Source organism: Homarus americanus, unplaced genomic scaffold (genome assembly GCF_018991925.1).
Source record: "Homarus americanus isolate GMGI-L3 unplaced genomic scaffold, GMGI_Hamer_2.0 scaffold59578, whole genome shotgun sequence".
NCBI lineage: Eukaryota > Metazoa > Arthropoda > Malacostraca > Decapoda > Nephropidae > Homarus > Homarus americanus.
This window is the reverse complement of record NW_024712913.1, coordinates 3,378,058-3,398,574: the sequence shown is the minus strand read 5'-3', so window position 1 is coordinate 3,398,574 and position 20,517 is coordinate 3,378,058. Positions and strand designations below refer to the sequence as shown.

At 41.8% G+C, this 20,517-nt stretch overlaps 1 protein-coding gene across 1 annotated transcript in view; it reads left to right on the top strand.

Moving 5' to 3' along the window:
* Positions 1–749: 749 nt before the first annotated feature.
* Positions 750–20,517, top strand: part of LOC121864849 (small conductance calcium-activated potassium channel protein-like) — an 85,472-nt gene continuing 65,704 nt past the window's right edge. Inside the window, 2 exon segments of the mRNA XM_042364015.1 lie at positions 750–787; positions 5,566–5,845. Of these exon segments, the coding sequence (XP_042219949.1) occupies positions 750–787; positions 5,566–5,845 (318 nt within the window).

The window sequence follows — 20,517 nt, the reverse complement described above, 5'->3', positions numbered from 1 at the left end:
CCCTCAAGGTTCGGTGGAATAGTAAATGAACCCTAAGAGCCACCTGACGCCGGTAACCACAAGTTTACAGTTTTCTCGTCCTGTTTCGTATTGTTGTGGACGGCAGGTGGTCCATACTTGTGTTAGTGATCTAATTGTGCTACTTGGATTATACCAGTTATAATTATAAAAAATATCTATCATTACTATTATTAATATTATCTTGTTACTTTTATTTATTTATTTATTTATTTATTATTATTATTATTATTATTGGTGGTGGTAGTAGCAGGAAGAAGTGGTGGAGGAGGAGCAATTCCAATATATAGAATAAATTGCAATTTAAATTACATTTTATTTTAAAATATCAATTACAATTGCAATTACGAATAATGATGTAATTAGTTACTCAACTTTAATTACAATTTCTCCAAGCCACACCGAGCAACTGAACCCTTGCAGTCAAGAAAAAGAAACAAGAGAACAAGTTTCACTTTAAATCACCGCACTCTATTATTAATATTGAATGTGACAAACAGTAACTCATTTTTTTTTCACTTTCACTTCACTAATTACAAACTAATTTTGCAGTACGAGAGCTGCTCATATATCTCTCGAGTACACGTTTATGAGCATTAGTCCCAGAAGGACTCTACTCCCAGTTGGGGTGAAAAGATTTCTTGCCGAGGGTGACCGTGCAGCTCAACATTTCCCTGACCAGGTGCTTCAGAGGACACAGCTTCAGAGGCTCTCCTTTGGTTGCCGGGGACATGAAGGAAAAGAGTCCGGGCCTCTTTGATGGACTTGGGTCAGTAGAGGAAGATTTGCCTTTTTTCTCATTATTTCCTTTTCTTCGTTAGATTCAACAAGTAGCACCTTGATCTCTCGAAGGCCCTGAACTTATTGTCGTGAGAGGACAGCCAATTTAGTCTTGAAACACGAGGGTCAGGGAACGCTACTGCTGTAATGTCACCCATCTTCAGAAAGGAATAAAATCTTCTCTAGACTGATTTCAAAAGGATCTCACACTAGAACAGACTAGAATCAGGCAACTGCAGCATGAATTGTGCCTCTCAAGAATCGGCACAACTTGTGTCAGTGCTGCAGCCGCCATGTGAGATAATGTCTTGTTCTGCTTCTCCCCACCACTCAATAAATCAACAGCTGTGTTGATATCTTCGGAGTTTTTCCAAGACATATTTCACCATCTTGAGCTGTGAGTTCCACCTTGTTACATATGAAGACTTTAAGGAAAATCCTTTTACTTGGAAGTCGACCTCCGAATAGCACTCACAAGAGATGACATTTTTGGGATCGCTGTAGCCAGGAAAGCAGCTTTGACTTCCAGATGATGAAGACCACATCTGACACAAAGCTGCTGAGTGTGATAAAAGCAGCTCATACGTTGTCAAAATATTTATAACATATATTTTTCTATTCTTTAAATCTCACTATTCCCTTATCATGTAATTGTAATTTAACGAAATTTAAAGAGCCACTTACAACTACAATTGTAATTAATTTTTATTTTGAAAATTACAATTACACAAAATTTAATTATTTACATTCAACTTCAATTACAATATAAATTACTCCCAAGACTCGTAGTAGGAGACTCAGCCACAACAACAGTAATAAGAGAAGCAATAAGCCTCTGTCAGTGAGGGAAGGAAGGATCCTGAGGGAACTGGCCCTTTGCGTGTGGCGGTGGACGTCTCGGGTAGATAAATCGACTGGTACCTATGGCTGCCCCGCGTCATCACTCTCCCGTACCGATGTTATCTTTTCTCTCTACCTATAACCTCCTATGATTACTCTTAACAGGCCACATCCCACTAATCGGATTGAAGCCAGGTCTAATGACTCCCAATCGTTGTAACTAATTCCCGATATCTTCAACTACTCGCCGATATAGGTAATTAAGTAATGATCAGAAATGTTTGAAAAATTTCTTGAATATGGTTTACGCTACTGCAGGTCAGGTAAGGCTAGGTCAGGTTACGTTAGGTCAGGTCAGGTCATACTGTTTTGTACTTGGACATACCTGCAAGAAAAACAATATTGAGTTAATGCGATTACTGATGTTGCTCGTATTTTCGTTGTAAATATCGGAGTTTTTTTTAATGGGATACCCAATGTTTTGCTATTTACGTCATATATTTTTTTTAACGCAAGTGTCGGTTTTTTACGGTTATATCTATCGTAAATATAACCTCCTATGATACGATCACTTGTGTTTTTACAGGAATTTCCATCGTAACTGTTTCCCCTGTCTCTTTCGTGCGATTAATGTTGCTTATGGTCTTATATCTGCCGGTAAATATCGTATTTTTTTTCTGCTTGGATGTGTCGATTCTTTCACGGGGGAGCGAGGGAAACATTACCACCTAACGCCTCGTCCCGGAAGCACAAACAAAACTCCCCAGTTGCTGGTGGTTTGCTCTCCGATGGCAAGTAGGCCACGTAGAATACCACCATTTATCGTTCCTCTGCACGACACTTCTCCAATACAACAGTGTGTGGAGGGGGAAGTGAGAGGGGTGGTGATAGGGTGAGGGTAGGGAGAGGGGTGGTGGTAGGGTGGGGGTAGGGAGAGGGGTGGTGGAAGGGTGGGGGTAGGGAGAGGGGTGGTGGTAGGGATGTGGAGGGGGGAAGGAGAGGGGTGGTTTGGGAAGGGAAGATTGATGAGGGCTCACGATTTTACCCGTGAATTATAGGGAAATGCAGAGAGCTTCATTTATTCAGTGTTACGTTATCGAAAAAAAAATTAGACCGTATTTTTTTTTTCGGGAGGAAGGACGAACGAGAGGTGAGCGGTCTTATGAACGTTCAGTAGAGGAGGAAAAAGAATATAGGTGAAATGAGTCCCCCCAAAATTTATAATCCCTTTACTGATTTATTCATTAGGATTTAGAACTCATTAAGATTGGTTTCTATTAAGCATGGGACTTATTAGAATTAGAACCCGTTTTATCTGGTGTCATTAGGATTCGGATCCATCATGAGTGAACCCCAATAGGTAAGGTTAGTTTGGGGTCAAGTGGCCAGTTACCATGGAGGAACACTTTTACAATGTGTCAGCTAAACGAATCTTATCACACTTGTTTACTGACGTCTAGTATTAATGAAAGGTTACAGAAACTAACTCCTTCTGTTGTCTCTAGGTTTTAATTTGGTGCTCAACATTTAGTAGTGTTTTATATATATATATAATAAAACTCAAGTAAAAGCTGTGAAAACTACCTAGAATTATATTAAATTTCCCTTCAAATAATTTTATAATTGATGTGAGCGATATCCTTCAAACCTACGTCTTTGTTGGCGATATAAACAGTCGTCCCACACCGCCACGTCCCGCGGAAAAAATATTTCTCCTTCCAGTTTTCAAACGAAAATAACTCTCCTCCTTTATCTTCAGAGGGAGATGAAACAGATCTATGAATACAGATAAAATGTTACATGTCGGTAAGAAAGGATTTCACCAAGAAAAATAAGACTTTCTTGTAGCGTCTAATAATAATTCTTTTCGGGAACTAAGTATCGACAGATTGTCTCCTTATTCCGCCAAACAACCGGTTCCCCGGAATTAGGGAATAATAGTGATAAACTGATATCGTTGGCAGTCAATGGAGGCCATCAGAATCCATTTGTAAGAGACGTGGGCTGAGGAGACACAGTGGATCATGGCGTAAGATTAACTTAAGCGTTTACAGAACATTAACTTGTGGAAGGAGACTGTGTGGTTTAAACTCTATGGGATCGCTGTGCCATGCCTGTAATCTTGTCACCCTTTGGTAGGGCCGTCCCTAGGAGGGTGCGGGGCCCGGGGCATCTCAGCCACTGCGGGGCCCCAGATTATGCGGTCAGAGGAACTCACCCCCACCAACCCCCATGGGACTGTCGCTATGGATGGGAAGGTCACGGTTGCGATGGTGGCGTAAGCCGTCAGGTCAGATTAACCAGTCAACAGGTAATGTGTCCTAGGGCACTGGGTCTAGTGCTGGGCCCCGCGGGGCCCCCACATGCGCGGGCCCCCGGGCGGTCGCCCCTGTTCGCCCCCCCCCCCTAAAGGACGGGTCTGCCCTTTGGTTATAGAACTTTTTTATTTTGTTTATTATCTTTCTATCACTTTAATCCTCTTACGTTCATGTAAAAGGGATCAAGAGAACACAAACTTCAAACGACTGGGAGGAATCAGAGGCGGGAATGTTTGTGTGAGACGAGAGTGAAAAGCGTCAGGATTGAGCCAGAACAGTAAATGATATCCCCATACACACACAAAACACCTGTCCCTCTCCTCAACTAACATAAACAGTTCACAGTGATTCTTTAACCTCTCCAATGATTCACAAGATGTAGTAATATTAGCACACTGCATATAGTAAATCAATGCTAATACATATATCATAATTTTGTATGAAGGGGTTGATGATGTGTGTATGCTGTATTGATTAATTAGAGAGTAAAGTGGTTGATTGATGTTTGATATACATACAAACTTTGTACTTGTAGATTTCACAGTTTTAAGTATTATTTGGTTTTGTACGTGTCTATGTGAACGACTGTAAGAGTACTTGAAACTCTATAGACATTATCATCGTTAAAGACAACTAGTATTTCAGTAATCAGGTCAGCAGAGGTCTTCAGTCATCAGGTCAGCAGAGGTCTATAGATCATTGAACTGAAACTAAACGAGAAATTAAAGGCGACTTGCAATTATGTATTCTAGGGAAGTGACGTCAGGACCTCACTCTTACCCAGCAGGGGAAAGAAATCTTCATTAAGACGACACCTGCAATGGGGTGTGGAGGTGACCTTCAGCCCCCCCCCCCACCCCCCCACTCTTCCAAGTCTCTCCATACTTCTCCAGGTCCCCTTTTCTAGCACTATCAATACAACCCTAACACCATCCACACTTCTCTAGCACTATCCACACTTCTCCAGCACTATCCACACTTCTTCAGCACCATCCACACTTCTCTAGCACTATCCACACTTCTCTAGCACTATCCACACTTCTCTAGCACTATCCACACTTCTTCAGCACCATCCACACTTCTCTAGCACCATCCACACTTCTCCAGCACTATCCACACTTCTCTAGCACTATCCACACTTCTTCAGCACCATCCACACTTCTCTAGCACTATCCACACTTCTCCAGCACCATCCACACTTCTCTAGCACTATCCACACTTCTCCAGCACCATCCACACTTCTCCAGCACTATCCACACTTCTCCAGCACCATCCACTTCTCCACATCTACACTTCTTCCCATCCACACTTCTCCTTTTCACTCCCACACTTCTTCAGCACTATCCACACTCAGCACTATCCACACTTCAGCCTATCCACACTTCTAGCACTATCCACACTTCTCCAGCACCATCCACACTTCTTCTAGCACTATCCACACTTCTCTAGCACTATCCACACTTCTTCAGCACTATCCACACTTCTCTAGCACTATCCACACTTCTTCAGCACCATCCACACTTCTCTAGCACTATCCACACTTCTCCGGCACCATCTACACTTCTCCAGCACTATCCACACTTCTCTAGCACTATCCACACTTCTCTAGCACTATCCACACTTCTCCAGCACCATCCACATTTCACCAAGACCGTCAATACTTCTTCAAGATCATGAACATTTTCTTTGATCATCCAGACTCCCCCATGGTCACCAACACACCTCCAGGACTCCTAGCCTTCTTCTCAGGACTCCCAGCCTTCTTCTCAGGACTCCCAGCCTTCTTCTCAGGACTCCCAGCTTTCTTCTCAGGACCCCGGACAATCCCCCAGGACTCCAGACACTTCTCAGGCGGTCCATTACAGTATATTCCGCCTTTTGCCTCCTACGTATGACGGCTTCTTCCCCTCTTACCGTTCTGCCTCACTAGTTCCGAAAGCCGTCTATTCTTGTCTCCTAAGACCGGCCACTTTAGTTTCCAATTCTGTAGCTGCGTTGTGCCTGTGACTACGATTTTTCTCTCTAAAATTCCGGTACATTGTGGATTCAGTGGGTTTTTTTTTCTCCAGGTTTGTTTATCTGATTAAAGTGTTGTGGTTATCTTGTAAACGAGTCTGAGTTCTTGTTTATATTCATGTATAGAGGCAGGTGGCCACGAGGGAACGGAAACACAAAATGATACAAACGTTTCTATGATCGTTGACATTATTTGAGAAGACAGTTGGAGTGAGCTGCCTGGAGGAGTTAAGGCAATATTTCAAGAGGAATTTGCAAAGGAGAAAGTCTAGGATCGGGTGTTGGGAAAGGTAATCACATACACGTGTCATTATGGTTGATTCGGGTTATGTCCCAACACTGTCCATAAATACCTGTGGTGAAATACTAAAGTTAGATAATTATTGAACACGAAAAGATAAACGAAATAGCGATTTGTGATATTTTGGTCATAGTAAATAAATAGACCAAGGGAAGAACGGGGGAATTAAACAGGAATTTAATTATAACTCCACAAATGCGTCAGAAAATTGTTTGCTGCCACAGATGTGTACTTGCTGCCTAATATAATATGCTAATGCACATAATGTACGTTTTTAATCTAATAAAACATCCAGGTTTACAATTAGCATTTATTTAACGCTCGAAGCGAAAACGGTAGGCAACGTTATGTTAATGAAAATAACCCACATATTTAACATGTGATTGCAGCCCAAACACACACACACACACACACACAGAACATCAGGATAATTGATCATAAAACGCATTACTTTGTGTCGATAATGGAGGTTAGGTTAGGTTAGGTTAGGGCACCTTACCCAAGCAAGTATGAGCTATAAACATGACTTCTCCCTTGAAATGTGGAGAAAAGACTAAGCGAGTGATGAGGACTGTGGGTGGTGGTGGTGGTGATAATGGTAGTGGTGATAGTAGTGGTGGTGGTAGTGGTAGTGTAGATTAGTTATGGTAATGGTGGTAATAAATAGTAGTAATTGTAGTGGAGACGGTGATAGTATAGCAAGAATTTTGATAGTATAAAAAATAGTGGTAGTAGATGCTATTGATAGTGGTGGTAACAGAAGGTAGTGGTGATGGTAGCAGACGGTAGTGATGATAGTGGTTGAAGATAGAGGTTGTAGTAGAAATTAGTAATAGTGGTAGTGGTGGATAGTGTTGACAGTGGTGCTGTCAATTTCTCATTATCTTTTCTGTCTGTATCTCACTATCTCCTCTGTCCATCTCCCCCTTTCTCCCTTTCACCTTCAAATTCATTATTCTATCCTCTTAACTCTTATTTTCCTTCCCTTCCTTTCCTCTTTCACATTCACCCCTTTTTTCTCTGCAACCCAAATCTTTTTTTTTCAGCTCTGTCATTCACTCTTATGTAGTGTCAACAGTATACAAGGGACCCAATGAGAACTAGATAATCAGCATTTGTTGTAGAGTATAGTGGCTGAGCTGTTTGTTGATGTAGTCCATTACCCCGAGTCTCAGTTGGAATCCACCACGGAGACTTAACCGAGAATGTGTTTTAAAGAGTACACCTGTATGTACTCGTTTGGGTTAGACTCTCAGTATCTCCGTCCACCAGATGAGTCTTGAGAGAGTCTTATCCCATGATAGAGGCACAGTAAATAGACGCTTCATGTGTAAATAATGAATCTCGATAGCAAGCAGGTGGCGAGGAATGAAAAAGAAAAACACGTTGTGACTCTTGAACAGGAACATAATACTTATATATCTTACACAAACTCTCCCCGTCTTGATGGTGCTTTAAGGAATAATAACCACAAGATGAAAAGCAAACATGTATTAGGAATATTTCTTCACTGTTTTTATCCTGGGTGTTGTTATATTGATGAAGTATATACATTACCCTGTGCCTCTGTTGTTTCATACCAAGGAAGTGTTTCTTCCTATTTCTTCCTCCTCCTCCTTCCCTCTTCCACTTCCTCCTCCTCCTCCTGCTGCCCCTCCTCCTCCCCTTCTTCACCAGCACGTCCAAACACTATGTCACGATTAAATGCTTCTGACTGAATAAACCAACCGCAAATTCTTCCGATGCGCAAAATTGTTATTGGTTAGCCTCGGCAACCTCACCAGAATGCGTCTGCGGGGAGGAAATATCTATCCCTAGAGAGCTGCTCTTATACGCTCTCTAGTCGTCAACACACACTGGCTGTTGCTTACCAAGAGAGTCCTTCCTTACACCCCAGCAGCCTTATTACGTGTGTCACGACGGGCCGCCTCAGCTCGTTACACACGCGAGTTACTGTAACAAACTCAAGTGATCGTAACATTTTAAAGGATAGTTCCTACGTCGCATATATTCAGTAACGCATTTTGGTGGTGTGGTCAGCAGGGAGGCGGCCCGGGGCAGTGTTCACCGTTGATGCTGCCTCGCTACTCCATTTTCCAACTCCGCGAGACTTCCTGCATTTTCTAACTCAAGGCGAAATTCTTACCAAGGCATCTTTTGTTGTTTTCTCTAATTTAATTTGCGATATAATGTACGTACTTTATACACTACAAAAGATGATGAAATTTTTGGATGTGATTTTCGATGAAATTCCCATAGAAGAGGATTACATGGAAAAAGTAAATGGGATCCGTAGGTCGGACAACTTATCAGGGGCCATGCGGTTACAGCACAAGGAAATAATCACCCTTCGGTTAACAAGGAAACAGTGTAATCACCACAAGATTCAATCACCTTCACTTCCCCAACAGTAAAGTTAGGTACCCATTCACAGCTGGGTGTACTGGGGGTAACCCAGGCGCGGGATGCGAGCGATGAATCTACTCAACCAGCGTACCACTTACTGACTTCAACCTCCCAATAATGTGGATTAAACAGCGATAAACGGTGTTGAATCTTCCCTCACCTTCTATTGCTTCTTATGTTGTTGTTATTTACACTTGTTCTGTTTTGTTTCGGCTGTGATCTCTTATTTGTTCTCACCGATATAACCTGAGAAAATAGGAGGTTAATATTGTCCTCTGTCAACCTGTCTCTGCTTCTCTCTTGTGGTGCCCTCAGTACCGCTGATTACACAGAAGCCATGTAAGTTATTGTTACCCAAGTGGACACAAGTTTAGAGGATGTCAAGTTAAGTGATGCACAATAAATGCTCTTTGAACTGGAAAATGAAATAGTCTGAGTGGGCGGATACCGATAAGAGACATGAATTATTGCGCTGCACAGCCTTTACGACCACCAGCTGTTGTAGCGGTGCTGTTACTGTGGCGGATGTGAAGTAATACTGCTGATTCTACATGTGGTGTTTTGAAATGTTACTACTGCTGCTGTAGTTACTGCTACTGTTACAACTTGTATTACTACTGCTGAAACTGTTCCTTTTTTTATTACTACTGTTTTTAATTCTGTTGTTCCTGCTACTAGTTTTAATTCTACTGTTTCTGTACTGTTATTGTTAAGTCAGGCATTTCCGTTCCATTACTGCTGTTGTTGATGTATGTGCTCGTCCACTCCGTCATAGTATCACAGGAGCCGGCCGTCTGCTCCCCGGCCACACGTTATTGCCTCCACTCGACCTCAACCTAATTACTTGTTATTTATCCCCGAAGTTTAAATGGGTCTCTGTACTCTAGTGACTTTCAAGGGTAGTGTTTATTGAGAGGTGTCTGGCTTACCCGCCTCGTGACAGGTCTTACCAAGATGTTCTATTGGTTGGTCTCTCAGAAATGTGTGGGTTTGGTCTCTCTCTACGATGTGAGATCTTTTAAGTTGGTTTGAGATCTGCGGGGTTAATTTCCTGTGAGAGATATTTGGGATCCGTCTGAGAAATATATAGGTTGGTCTCTGGGAAATTTATGGGTAACTGTCTTGAGAGATCTGTAGATTAGAACCTATTATTATATCAAACGACTATATAAAATATCTGAATACGATAAACCATACAAATCCAACACAAAAAAGTAAAATATAAATTGTAGAAAAAGAAACTACAAGATAAAACGAATTTTATACAAAGAAAATAGATTAAAGGAAACCCGAGCTGCACCAACCAGGTCAGGGGGAGAAGAGAGAGGTGACAGGGAAGGCACATTCCTATGACCACAAACTCAAAAGCTTTTTCAGCAGCTATTTGGCCCCGCCCAGATAAAACCTTGTACTCTCCCCCATTACCAGTGTGTGTGTGTATATCTGTCTGTCTGTCTGTCTGTCTGTCTGTCTGTCTGTCTGTCTGTCATACAGTTTATGATAGAGTCTTGCGAGGTCCAACACACTGAAGATCTACAGCACTAAACACTGTTCTTATGGCTATAACCGCCGGGAACAAGTCACTTTTACAGATGATTGTTTTTCCCGACACACTATGGCCAGGGAGCTATGGGAGCAACTAACACTATCACTCTCTCTAGAAACACAATTGTATACAGAAACCTTCACATCGATTATATAGAATGCCAAAAGTTTCCCTGTCATATCCCACAAAGACGCTGATGACTTACACAGGATAACTTAGGAACAATACCTCACTTATTCACTTAGTCTCTCGTGTTTTTACTGTGAGAGATGATTAAGCCTTTGTAGATTAAAAATAACAAAGTATTAAAGACATTCAATATCCTATGATGGGTTATTTTTGGTGATCCATTGTTAATATTGTTTAATGATTTTGTTTTTCATTAGGAAACGATAAAAAGAACCAACTATTTTTTTTTGCTCCTGAAACACAAACATTCCCTTGATCTTACCTACAGAGAAATTGGAGTCAGCCGTAGATAAATTTCTCGTTAACTTTCCTGCCTCACTCTCTTTCTCTCTTTATTTCTTTCCCCGACCTTTTCTCTTTCTTTCCCTGACCCTCTCTCTCTCTCTCTCTTTATCTCAACCACCTCCTTCCTTCCTTCCTCGGTCACGTCCACCTTCCTTCCTTTATCTCAGTTCTCCTTCCCCCTTTTTTACAGCAGCATTAACTTCCTACTGTGTTTTTTCCCCGGAAACTCGTTCACTAATTCACCAACACTGAACAATTTTTCCTTATCTTCTTTCACCCGGTAGAGGAAACATTTACCCTTACAGCAGACTCGAACGTTTGTTTTCCCTCAAATCAGGAAACTTGAACGACAAAAATATCATTACATTGTTTATTACATTTAAAGTTTGGGAGAAAATTTCCTAAACATTTCTATTCCTGGCTGCTGCTTATAGGCCGATCCAGGTAAAATGAACTGGTATTTCAAAGTCTATTAACTGTGATTTTTCATTGTATTATAGTTTTGTTTATGTATAATTTACGATGAAAAATAACACCCACCTGGTATAATTTGGTATAACTAATCACATATAATAACTCACAAGTACAGGCCGTCAGGTATTACTTGGTATAACTAAATCACATATATACACCACAAGTACAGAACACCAGGTATTACTAAGTGCTGGAAGGAATTTAGACACAACAGTGCTTCCTAGTCCTGGGATATCCTGTCAGAATTTAGTCATTTAGGCGAATATACGAATCTCAATATCAATTCAATTTCAATAGCAGTTTCATCCGTCGTTGCTTAATATGCCGGCCAGTTACTTTTCTTTTTCATTCTCTCCATTTCCGTTTTCACTATCTATTCCTTCCTTCCTTCCTTCCTTCAAGTCTGTGTACCTCCTGACGCTCTCTATTTTATTTCCTCGTTATAATCTTTTACTTAGAAGAAATTCCATTTTATATATTTATTCTCTTAAATCCCGTTAATTGTTCTTCCTCCCTCAGCTATAACACCAGAAGATTTGACTCATTTTATGTATCTGTTGTATTGACTTCTCTTTTCTTTATTCGTCTCCCCTTGCCATATACTTCCTCGGGAGAGAAACGATTTCACCTCAGTATCGGCAGGAGCAGCGTTCTCTCCCTCCCTCCCTTCCTTCCCTCGTCTGTCTTCCACCTCTCTCTCTCTCTCTCTCTCTCTCTCTCTCTCTCTCTCTCTCTCCTACAGACACAAACTCCTCCTCCTTCATCACCACTCAATAGACCATAAAAATAACCACCGTTTATTCTCCTCCGCACTCAAGGCGTCGTATTGTCCTGTAAGATGACCGTAAGAGGTCAATTTAAGTCGAATGAAATTCCGATCGTGTTAAATATAAGACGATGGTCGACCGCCACGAGAGGAACTCATACCAGTAAGAGAGATCCTGGAGGCAGCCGCATGGTCTTCAACACGATTTCCTCCTCAGGCAAATTGGTCATGATCTTCATTAAAACTAAGAAAAAAAGTATTTATTATACACCATAAACAAGAATATGATTGGTTCTCACTTAACCTAACCTAACCTAACCAAACCAAACCTAACACACATGGATGAGAATCTTTATCTTTGCCGGCAGTGTGTATTAAGGAATCATAAACTACAAAAGAAAATCTATTCGTTTGTCAATATATTGGGTAAAGAGTTTAATTTAGGTCAGTGTGTGGCCTCCGCTTCCCACAAGGCAAAACTCATATATTTTCTTTGTTTTTATCAGTTTTCATACATATTCAGTTATTTCACTCTCTCTTTTTCTCCATTTTCTCTCTCCCCTTCCTTCCTGTTCAACCACCTTCCAGTCCCCGTTCTCTCTCTCTCTCTCTCTCTCTCCCTTGACAGAGACAACCAATAAGTGAGAAATACGGTGAGAGATGGTACACCTTTCACACCCACTCCCTCCTCCCACACTCACTCCCTCCTCCCACATTCACTCCCTCCTCCCACAGTCACTCCCTCCTCCCACACCCACTCCCTCCTCCCACACTCACTCCCTCCTCCCACACCACTCCCTCCTCCCACACTCACTCCCTCCTACACAATCCTCCTCCTCCCACCTCCCTCCTCCACTCACTCCCTCCTACACCTGCTCCTCCTCTCACACTCCTCCCTCCTCCCACCTCCATCTTTCTCTCCCTTCCCCTCTCTCTCTCTCTCTCTCTCTCTCTCTCTCTCTCCCAAGTCTGGTATAAGGGCCCAGGTGTCCCGTTTTTCTCAGGTACCAATTTCGCGTGTGGAAGAGGAGGGTGAGGAGGGTGGAAGAGAGGGGTGAGGGAGGAGGGTGAGAGGGAGAGGTGGAAGAGGGGTGAGGAGGAGGTGGAAAGGGGTGAGGAGGGTGATGGGGTAGGGAGGGAGGTTGGGAAGGAGTGAGGAGGAGGATGGAAGAGGGGGTGAGAGGAGGTTGGAAGAGGGGTGAGGAGGAGGTTGGAAGAGGGGTGAGAGGGAGGATGGAAGAGGGGTGAGAGGGAGGGTGGAAGAGGGGTGAGAGGGAGGGTGGGGGGTGAGAGGGAGGGTGGAAGAGGGGTGAGAGGGAGGTTGGAAGAGGGTGAGAGGGAGGATGGAAGAGGGGTGAGAGGGAGGATGGAAGAGGGGTGAGAGGGAGGGTGGAAGAGGGGTGAGAGGGAGGGTGGGGGGTGAGAGGGAGGGTGGAAGAGGGGTGAGAGGGAGGTTGGAAGAGGGTGAGAGGGAGGATGGAAGAGGGGTGAGAGGAGTGAGAGAATGATAGGAAAGAAGAAATGAGTGGGAGAGAAGAGGGAGTGGCAGAGATGAGAGGAAGAGGAGTGGTAGAGAAGAGAGTGAGAGAGGAGTGGGAGAGAAGAATGAGTGGGAGAGATAAAGAAGAGATAGGAAGAAGAAAGAGAGCGAGAGAAGAGAGAGGGGAAGGAGAGAGATAACAAGATGTGTATCCCAGGTTAAGGGAAGGGGTGTTGACGAGGCCCCTATGTTCTGCCCTCACTGTTACAAGACAGAGATGGAGGAATGTTACTGAAATATCCACTTCCTGGGGTTTTTTTAATACCGAGTTTTCTTCCTATGTGAATTACTTGGCAGCCAACCATGTTCATTTCCAATTCCCAGCCAAAAAGATTTCTCAACAGAAAAAACATTCAAGGATATTACTATTATAATTTGACGATTTCATTTTTATATATTTCCAATAGTGCCAAAGAGTGTCAGTAAAGGTGCTTTTCAATGTGCTGATTCAGATTCTGGGGGCAAAAAAGGTGAAAGACCTATTATATATTTTTATAATTGATTTTAAGGTGCATTTTTTTCAATGTTTTTCTTATCGATATTTCGTTCTCAAATTTTAGAAGTGATCCAGTTCAGTGTTCATTTGTGGGAAGGAGACCACTTGGGGTAGATCAATAATACAGGGAAAGTGTTTACAAGTAACTACATCTCACAAAGGTCCAGCACGCGAACTTGTCCACCAATCAGTTCCATCGTTGCAAGACAACTACCCATTCATTCATAAGTTTAAGTATTGTAACCCTGCCACTTGTACGCAAACCTCACCACAGGGGGTAAAGGCAACTGTACCATATGGTGTAGGACAGGCGGAAACAGCTTGAGTACTCACAAGGGGAAACTGACCCTGGCGTGAAGTAATAAACCTCACAATAAGAAGCAAAGATTATCCAAACGAAATCAATGAAAGGCCAAACAGACAAAGATTTAAACAATACGAATAAAAAAACCAATGAAGAAATACATAATAATAGTATTGTTAGTGTTTGGGTGATTGTGAATAATTTTTCATAGGACGTTGCTAATGCAGAGAAGAAAAGCAGACGGGGAGAAATAAGATGAATAAGATATATGTATCATTACAGAAATCAGATACTTCTTTTTATTATCTAGTAACGTTACAACTCTTATCTGATCCACTTAATTTCGTGTTCAAGGTGTGTGTGTGTGTGTGTGTGTGTGTGTGTGTGTGTGTGTGTGTGTGTGTGTGTGTGTGTGTGTGTGTGTGTGTGTGTGTGTGTGTGTGTGTGTGTGTGTGTGTGTGTCAGCAGGTCATGGACAGTCACACGCCCCTTCATAACTCGGTTACTGTGAGTTAGGGCCCACTTACTCCACGTCACTCTTGGTTGCCATGGTGATGATCTTGAGGAACACCGATGTTATGACAGCCTCATATTTTATATAAGAGATCTGGAAGTGATTATATATTTGCGCTACTGAAGACATTTTTCACTTCCTCTCCTAAGAAAAGAGAAAAATATAAATGAACTGTAGACTCGGTATAGGAATGTTGCCTGGACGGCGTCTTCATTAACGAGTATCATGCTTCCTGGGCCATTATTTTATTTATCAGGTATTCATAAATACTTATAAGACCTTACAGTTGCACACACACACACACACACACACACACACACACACACACACACACACACACATTTACACACACACGCGCACACACACCAGAGTGGGAAATATAAGTGGAATTTTTATTTTTACTAATTGTGATAATATACTATATTACTAAAGCAATCTATTGTATTGTGATATTTTGTAAATGAAGATTATAATGAAACTTCTTTTTTATACTGATCAAATATTGGTCCACTACACTGATAGAGTTCGGGAAACAAGGAGGCATTCTTTGCTCTCTAGTTTACAATGAGGTGCACAGGCAAGAACCTTCCCCGTTGTTAAGTCATTGGTGGTTTCAGTGAGCAGTAGGCCCAGGTGGTTTGAAAAGAACGCATTTTTACCCCAGACCCGAGTCTCTGAACCTACTGAGGCAAAGTATATGTTCAAGTTCCCTGTGATTGTTGCATTTTGGTTTTCTTTTAAGCTATCTGCACTGCCTTGTGTTCCATGGGAGGTGGGCAGACTGAAGGGAGGGGGTGGGGGTTGGGTAGAGTCACTTGTACCGTTCTACTCCTGAACTGTCAGGTCTGAGGACGCGAAAAACCTTTAATACCAGACATCAAACGTATCAAGGATTCTTTTGATGGTGTCACTGATATTACTGTGTGTTGTGTCACTCCCCAGAGCTCCTACAGTGGAGACAATAAGACACCGCATCGGTCAGCCAACACACACACACACACACACACACACACACACACACACAGATGCATTTGTATTCAGTGCGGACAGAGGCAGCGAAGCGAAGGAACTATACCAATACCTAGAGCCCGAGGGTGAAGACGTGTGACCAGAAAGAATTTGGAATGGCCAGAGTGAAGTCCTTACCGTGAACACCTCCTCTCCCCGGCGTGAGGATGATGCTCCCTCAAGCATGACTGAGGGAGTCAATCTTCTCCACAATAGGATTATTCCATTGAGTTACTTGACGCTTCTTTATTGGGAAGATGATGGGATTGGTTGTGAGTACATTCCATTGGTTGTGAGTACATTCCATTGGTTGTGAGTACATTCTATTGGTTGTGAGTACATTCTATTGGTTGTGAGTACATTCTATTGGTTGTGAGTACATTCTATTGATTGCATCAGTGTGCTTGTAGTCAATGGTATTAGCAGAGTACATTCTATTGGTTATGGGGACATTCTATTGGTCGTGTCTGTGCTTGTACTCATGGTATTAGCTGAATACATTCTATTGGTCGTGTCTGTGCTTGTACTCATGGTATTAGCTGAATACATTCTATTGGTCGTGTCTGTGCTTGTACTCATGGTATTAGCTGAATACATTCTATTGGTGGTGTCTGTGCTTGTACTCATGGTATTAGCTGAATACATTCTATTGGTCGTGTCTGTGCTTTTACTCATGGTATTAGCTGAATACATTCTATTGGTCGTGTCGTCGTGTTTGTAGTCATGCACCTCCGTCAGAGCTGTTTAATATTCCACAAGAGTAGCCTCGACCAGTCATATTTCAGAGTGCTGTTTGTTCTCTCGTATGTGATTTATCTTACATATGCGTCGTGAAGGAGTTATTCTTCCGGTAAAATATCCCTAAAAGTGTTTATGATTACATGATTTATGATTTATCTGTTCGGTGTGCTTGGTTTAAATGTCTCTCTAAAGGGCCTTGAACATGGAAACTTATGTGACTCAGACAGACAGACAGAGAACACACACACACACACACACACACACACACACACACACACACACACACTTAAGCCAGATATCACAACATTCCAACGACCAACTCTCTAAACTATTTTAATTAGAAGGTCATATCGGAGGTGAACAAGAGGTGGACTAATACACTCTTACCTCCATAATAATCTGAGGAATTTCTGGTTTAATTCATCATCTTAAGACGAGATGAACTTGATGAGTGTTTTTTTTTTTTTTATTAAATTCTTTGAGGTTCTTGTGTCTTAGAATTCCACCTCGAGATGCCTGTTAGTCCCTAGACCACGAAGAGATATTTGGTGGTCGGGAGAAGTGGACCGTTATCATTAAGGCTTTTACTAAATGTTATAAAAATGTTGTTGTTATTATTATTTATCATTATTATTACTACTATTATTATTAACGAATTTACACAAAAAATCAATATCGTAAAGATTATTAACTACCATAACAAGATATTTCTTCGAGTAGATCAATACTTTTTGAAAGGAACACACCAGCACCTGGCTTTACCTCTGGGCAATATTGGAACAAGACTGAGCAGTCACCAAATTTTCTCATTGGTTATGGTGGAGCCGTAGAGGTCACAATGTCTTTGACTTGGATGTAGGAGCGGGAGCCAGAAGGTTCCCCTGCTGAGAGTACAGTTATCATGGCATGGATTGGTTATTTTATTGTGAGAGAGAGAGAGAGAGAGAGAGAGAGAGAGAGAGAGAGAGAGAGAGAGAGTTTTGTATGTTTTTCAGTCACTCAGAAAGGCCATCAATTTCCAGAGCTTCTTGGACTGTTTGCATAAGATGTTTGCATTTCCAAATTGAAGAAATAAGTGACACGGTCTTGTCTATTATGTGAGGCACTTGTCCCACTATTACTTTAATTCAGTAAATAAACAGGAATGACACATTAGTTCGGGTAGATATGAAGAAGAAATGCAGGAGAGAAGGAAGATATTGAAGGAGAAAGGAACAGAAGAGAATGACGAAGAAGAGCAGGAGACACTGAAGGAGAAAGAGGAACAGAAGAAAACGAGGAAGAAAGAGTAATTGAAGAAGGAAGAAGTAAAATAAAATTGAGACGATAGGGAAGAAGAAAAAGAGTGTTGGGAAGAAAAGAAAAGAGGAAGAACTGATAAAAATTAATACGAAGAAGGAAAAGAAAAATTAAAGAAAATAGAAGTGAAATAGAACGATCTTGATAAAAGCAGAAATATTTACCAAATTTTCAAAACGTAAAAGGAAAGACAATTTTAAGAACTGGATTATATGGAGTCTTTCGTTATATTCTTGTCTGTGTAATGTATTTAGCTGCCCTCTATGTTTACAGTCGTCGATAATATTGGTCTTGAGACGAATCCCATACATTGAGGATGGTAGAGAGAGAGAACTGGAAACTATCAATACAATTATTCCCCGTTTAGTTTCAGGTGATTAAGATATTCCATATTTATTGTCCCTCTTTTTATTTTATCTTATATCTCTCATCTTTATATTTTCCTTTTTCTTTCGGATCTCTTTCTCCTCCTCCTTCTATTCCTCCTTCAGTCCTTTTCTCTCTCCCCGTTCTTCTTCATTTCTCTGAGCTAAAGAAAGACAAACAGCGAGGAAAGAAAGATTTCAACGAGAGAGATGGAGAGGGAAGCAGTCAGGGCAAAGGGGAGTGAAGGTGAATAATGGAAACCTTATTGAGAAAATTTATATTTTTTTCGTTATCAAGAGAAACACTTGAGGGGTTAATGACCTGAGGCCCTCACGTGAAGGAGGGGGAAATACACACGATGATAATGAGTGTAAAGAAACAAAACATAGATAAGAAATGACGTGAATTCAACCGCTGGTGACTTCTCATCAGGAAAAGAAAGGAAAGGTAACACAAATAATCAGGTTTCGCTTACCTTCGTGTTTTTTTTTAACGGCCCAGTGGGTGTTGTGGTCGGAAGAGGGGAAAAGTCGATGACGCAGGTTTCACAACGCAATCGGGTGTTCCAAGCTAACCTGGGATGTTTTGCTTTGAAGGGGGGACTATCACCTATCCCTTAAATTGCATACTTCAACCTTTAATAGACTTCGGGTGGGCAGGAGCACTTTTGGTTAGTGTCCTCAACATTAGTCACACGTACAGCTAAAACTCACACACTGATCCGTCTCTTGTGGTGTAATAATTTCATGTTAGAAGAGGAAACTAGTCTCATTTTATAGGGAAATTACGATAGCCAATGAAACTAAAAAGTCGTGTTTCCGCCTTTACCTAATGAACAGTTATCGTCAGCTAGAGTAGAGAGAGAAGGGGTTGTGTGAGAGCATTATGTGTGTGTCCCAGTGTTTTTGCTAATCAATTATCACACCTGTAAATTAATTTTCTCTACCTCAAGTCTCCCAACCTTCCCATAAAATACACATTGGTATAAAAATAGAAGGAAAAAAAACCCAACATAACTATTTGTTTCCCAATAAAAGTATTTTCCCCGATACCGACAAAGGTAAATAGATTATTGGACGGCGTTAAGGGTCCCCCACGTACCTGGGATAATGGTCAGATTAATCCGTGTTCTGGCTTACTGTGTGAACTTGAGATTGTGTGTAGTTATGTGTAGCAGCTGAAGAGAACCAGAGAATGTAAAAGAAATGTTATCTTACTATTATTTACACTAATAATAAGAATAATAATAATGATAACAATGATAATAATAATAATAATAATAATAATAATAATAATAATAATAATAATAATAATAGGTTCTAAATCATCTAAGTCTCTGTGTCATCCCCTCGTTTACTAATTTATTATTCCTATTTTTTCATCTCTTCCTATCATCATCTACCCTTTCAAGTCCTTTACTACACCTCTCTCTCTCTCTCTCTCTGTCTCTCTCTCTCTCTCTCTCTCTCTCTCTCTCTCTCTCTCTCTCTGTGCCATTCCTTCACTTCCCTTCCCCCATCCCAGTATATTCCATTTACCCTTTTTCTTCCTCATTTACCTTCCCTTTACTTAGTATTTCTCTACCCTCTTTCATCTTCCTTTCACAATTCTTTCTTCTCTTCAATTCCCCTCTACTGTATTATTTTCTTTACACAACTTCCCTCTCTCCCCAACTCCCCTCTCATTCACCCTCGCCTCTCCTTCACCCTCACCTCCCCTTCACCCTCACCTCTCGTTCACCCTCCCCTCCCCTTCACCCTCCCCTCTCCTTCACCCTCACCTCTCCTTCACCCTCCCCTCCCCTTCACCCTCCCCTTTCCTTCACCCTCACCTCCCCTTCACCTTCACCTCTCCTTCACCCTCCTTCCCACCTCCTCTCTTGCCCCCTGATGTTCAACTTCCTCAGATGAATTCATTAAAGTTCTGGGGGTCGTCCTACGGTCACTCCTCCACCTGTTATGAAGTCTGCGAACACAGGGCGACCCTATACACACGCTCTCTTGTTGTAGGTGATACGGGCCCCAAGTTCTTATGTGGTTCTAGTCTTTATGGGCCCCCAGTTCTTATGTGTTCTCAGTCATTATGGGCCCCAAGTTCTTATGTGGTTCTAGTCTTTATGAGCCCCGAGTTCTTATGTGTTCCCAGTCTTTATGGGGCCACAGTCCTTATGTGGTTCTAGTCTTTATGGGCCCCCAGTCCTTATGTGTTCACAGTCTTTATGGGCCCCTGTCCACATGGGCCCCATTTCTAGTAGGCCCTGCTCCTAGCGCTACTAACCACTACGATTGGAGACCATTTATGATTTCAGGG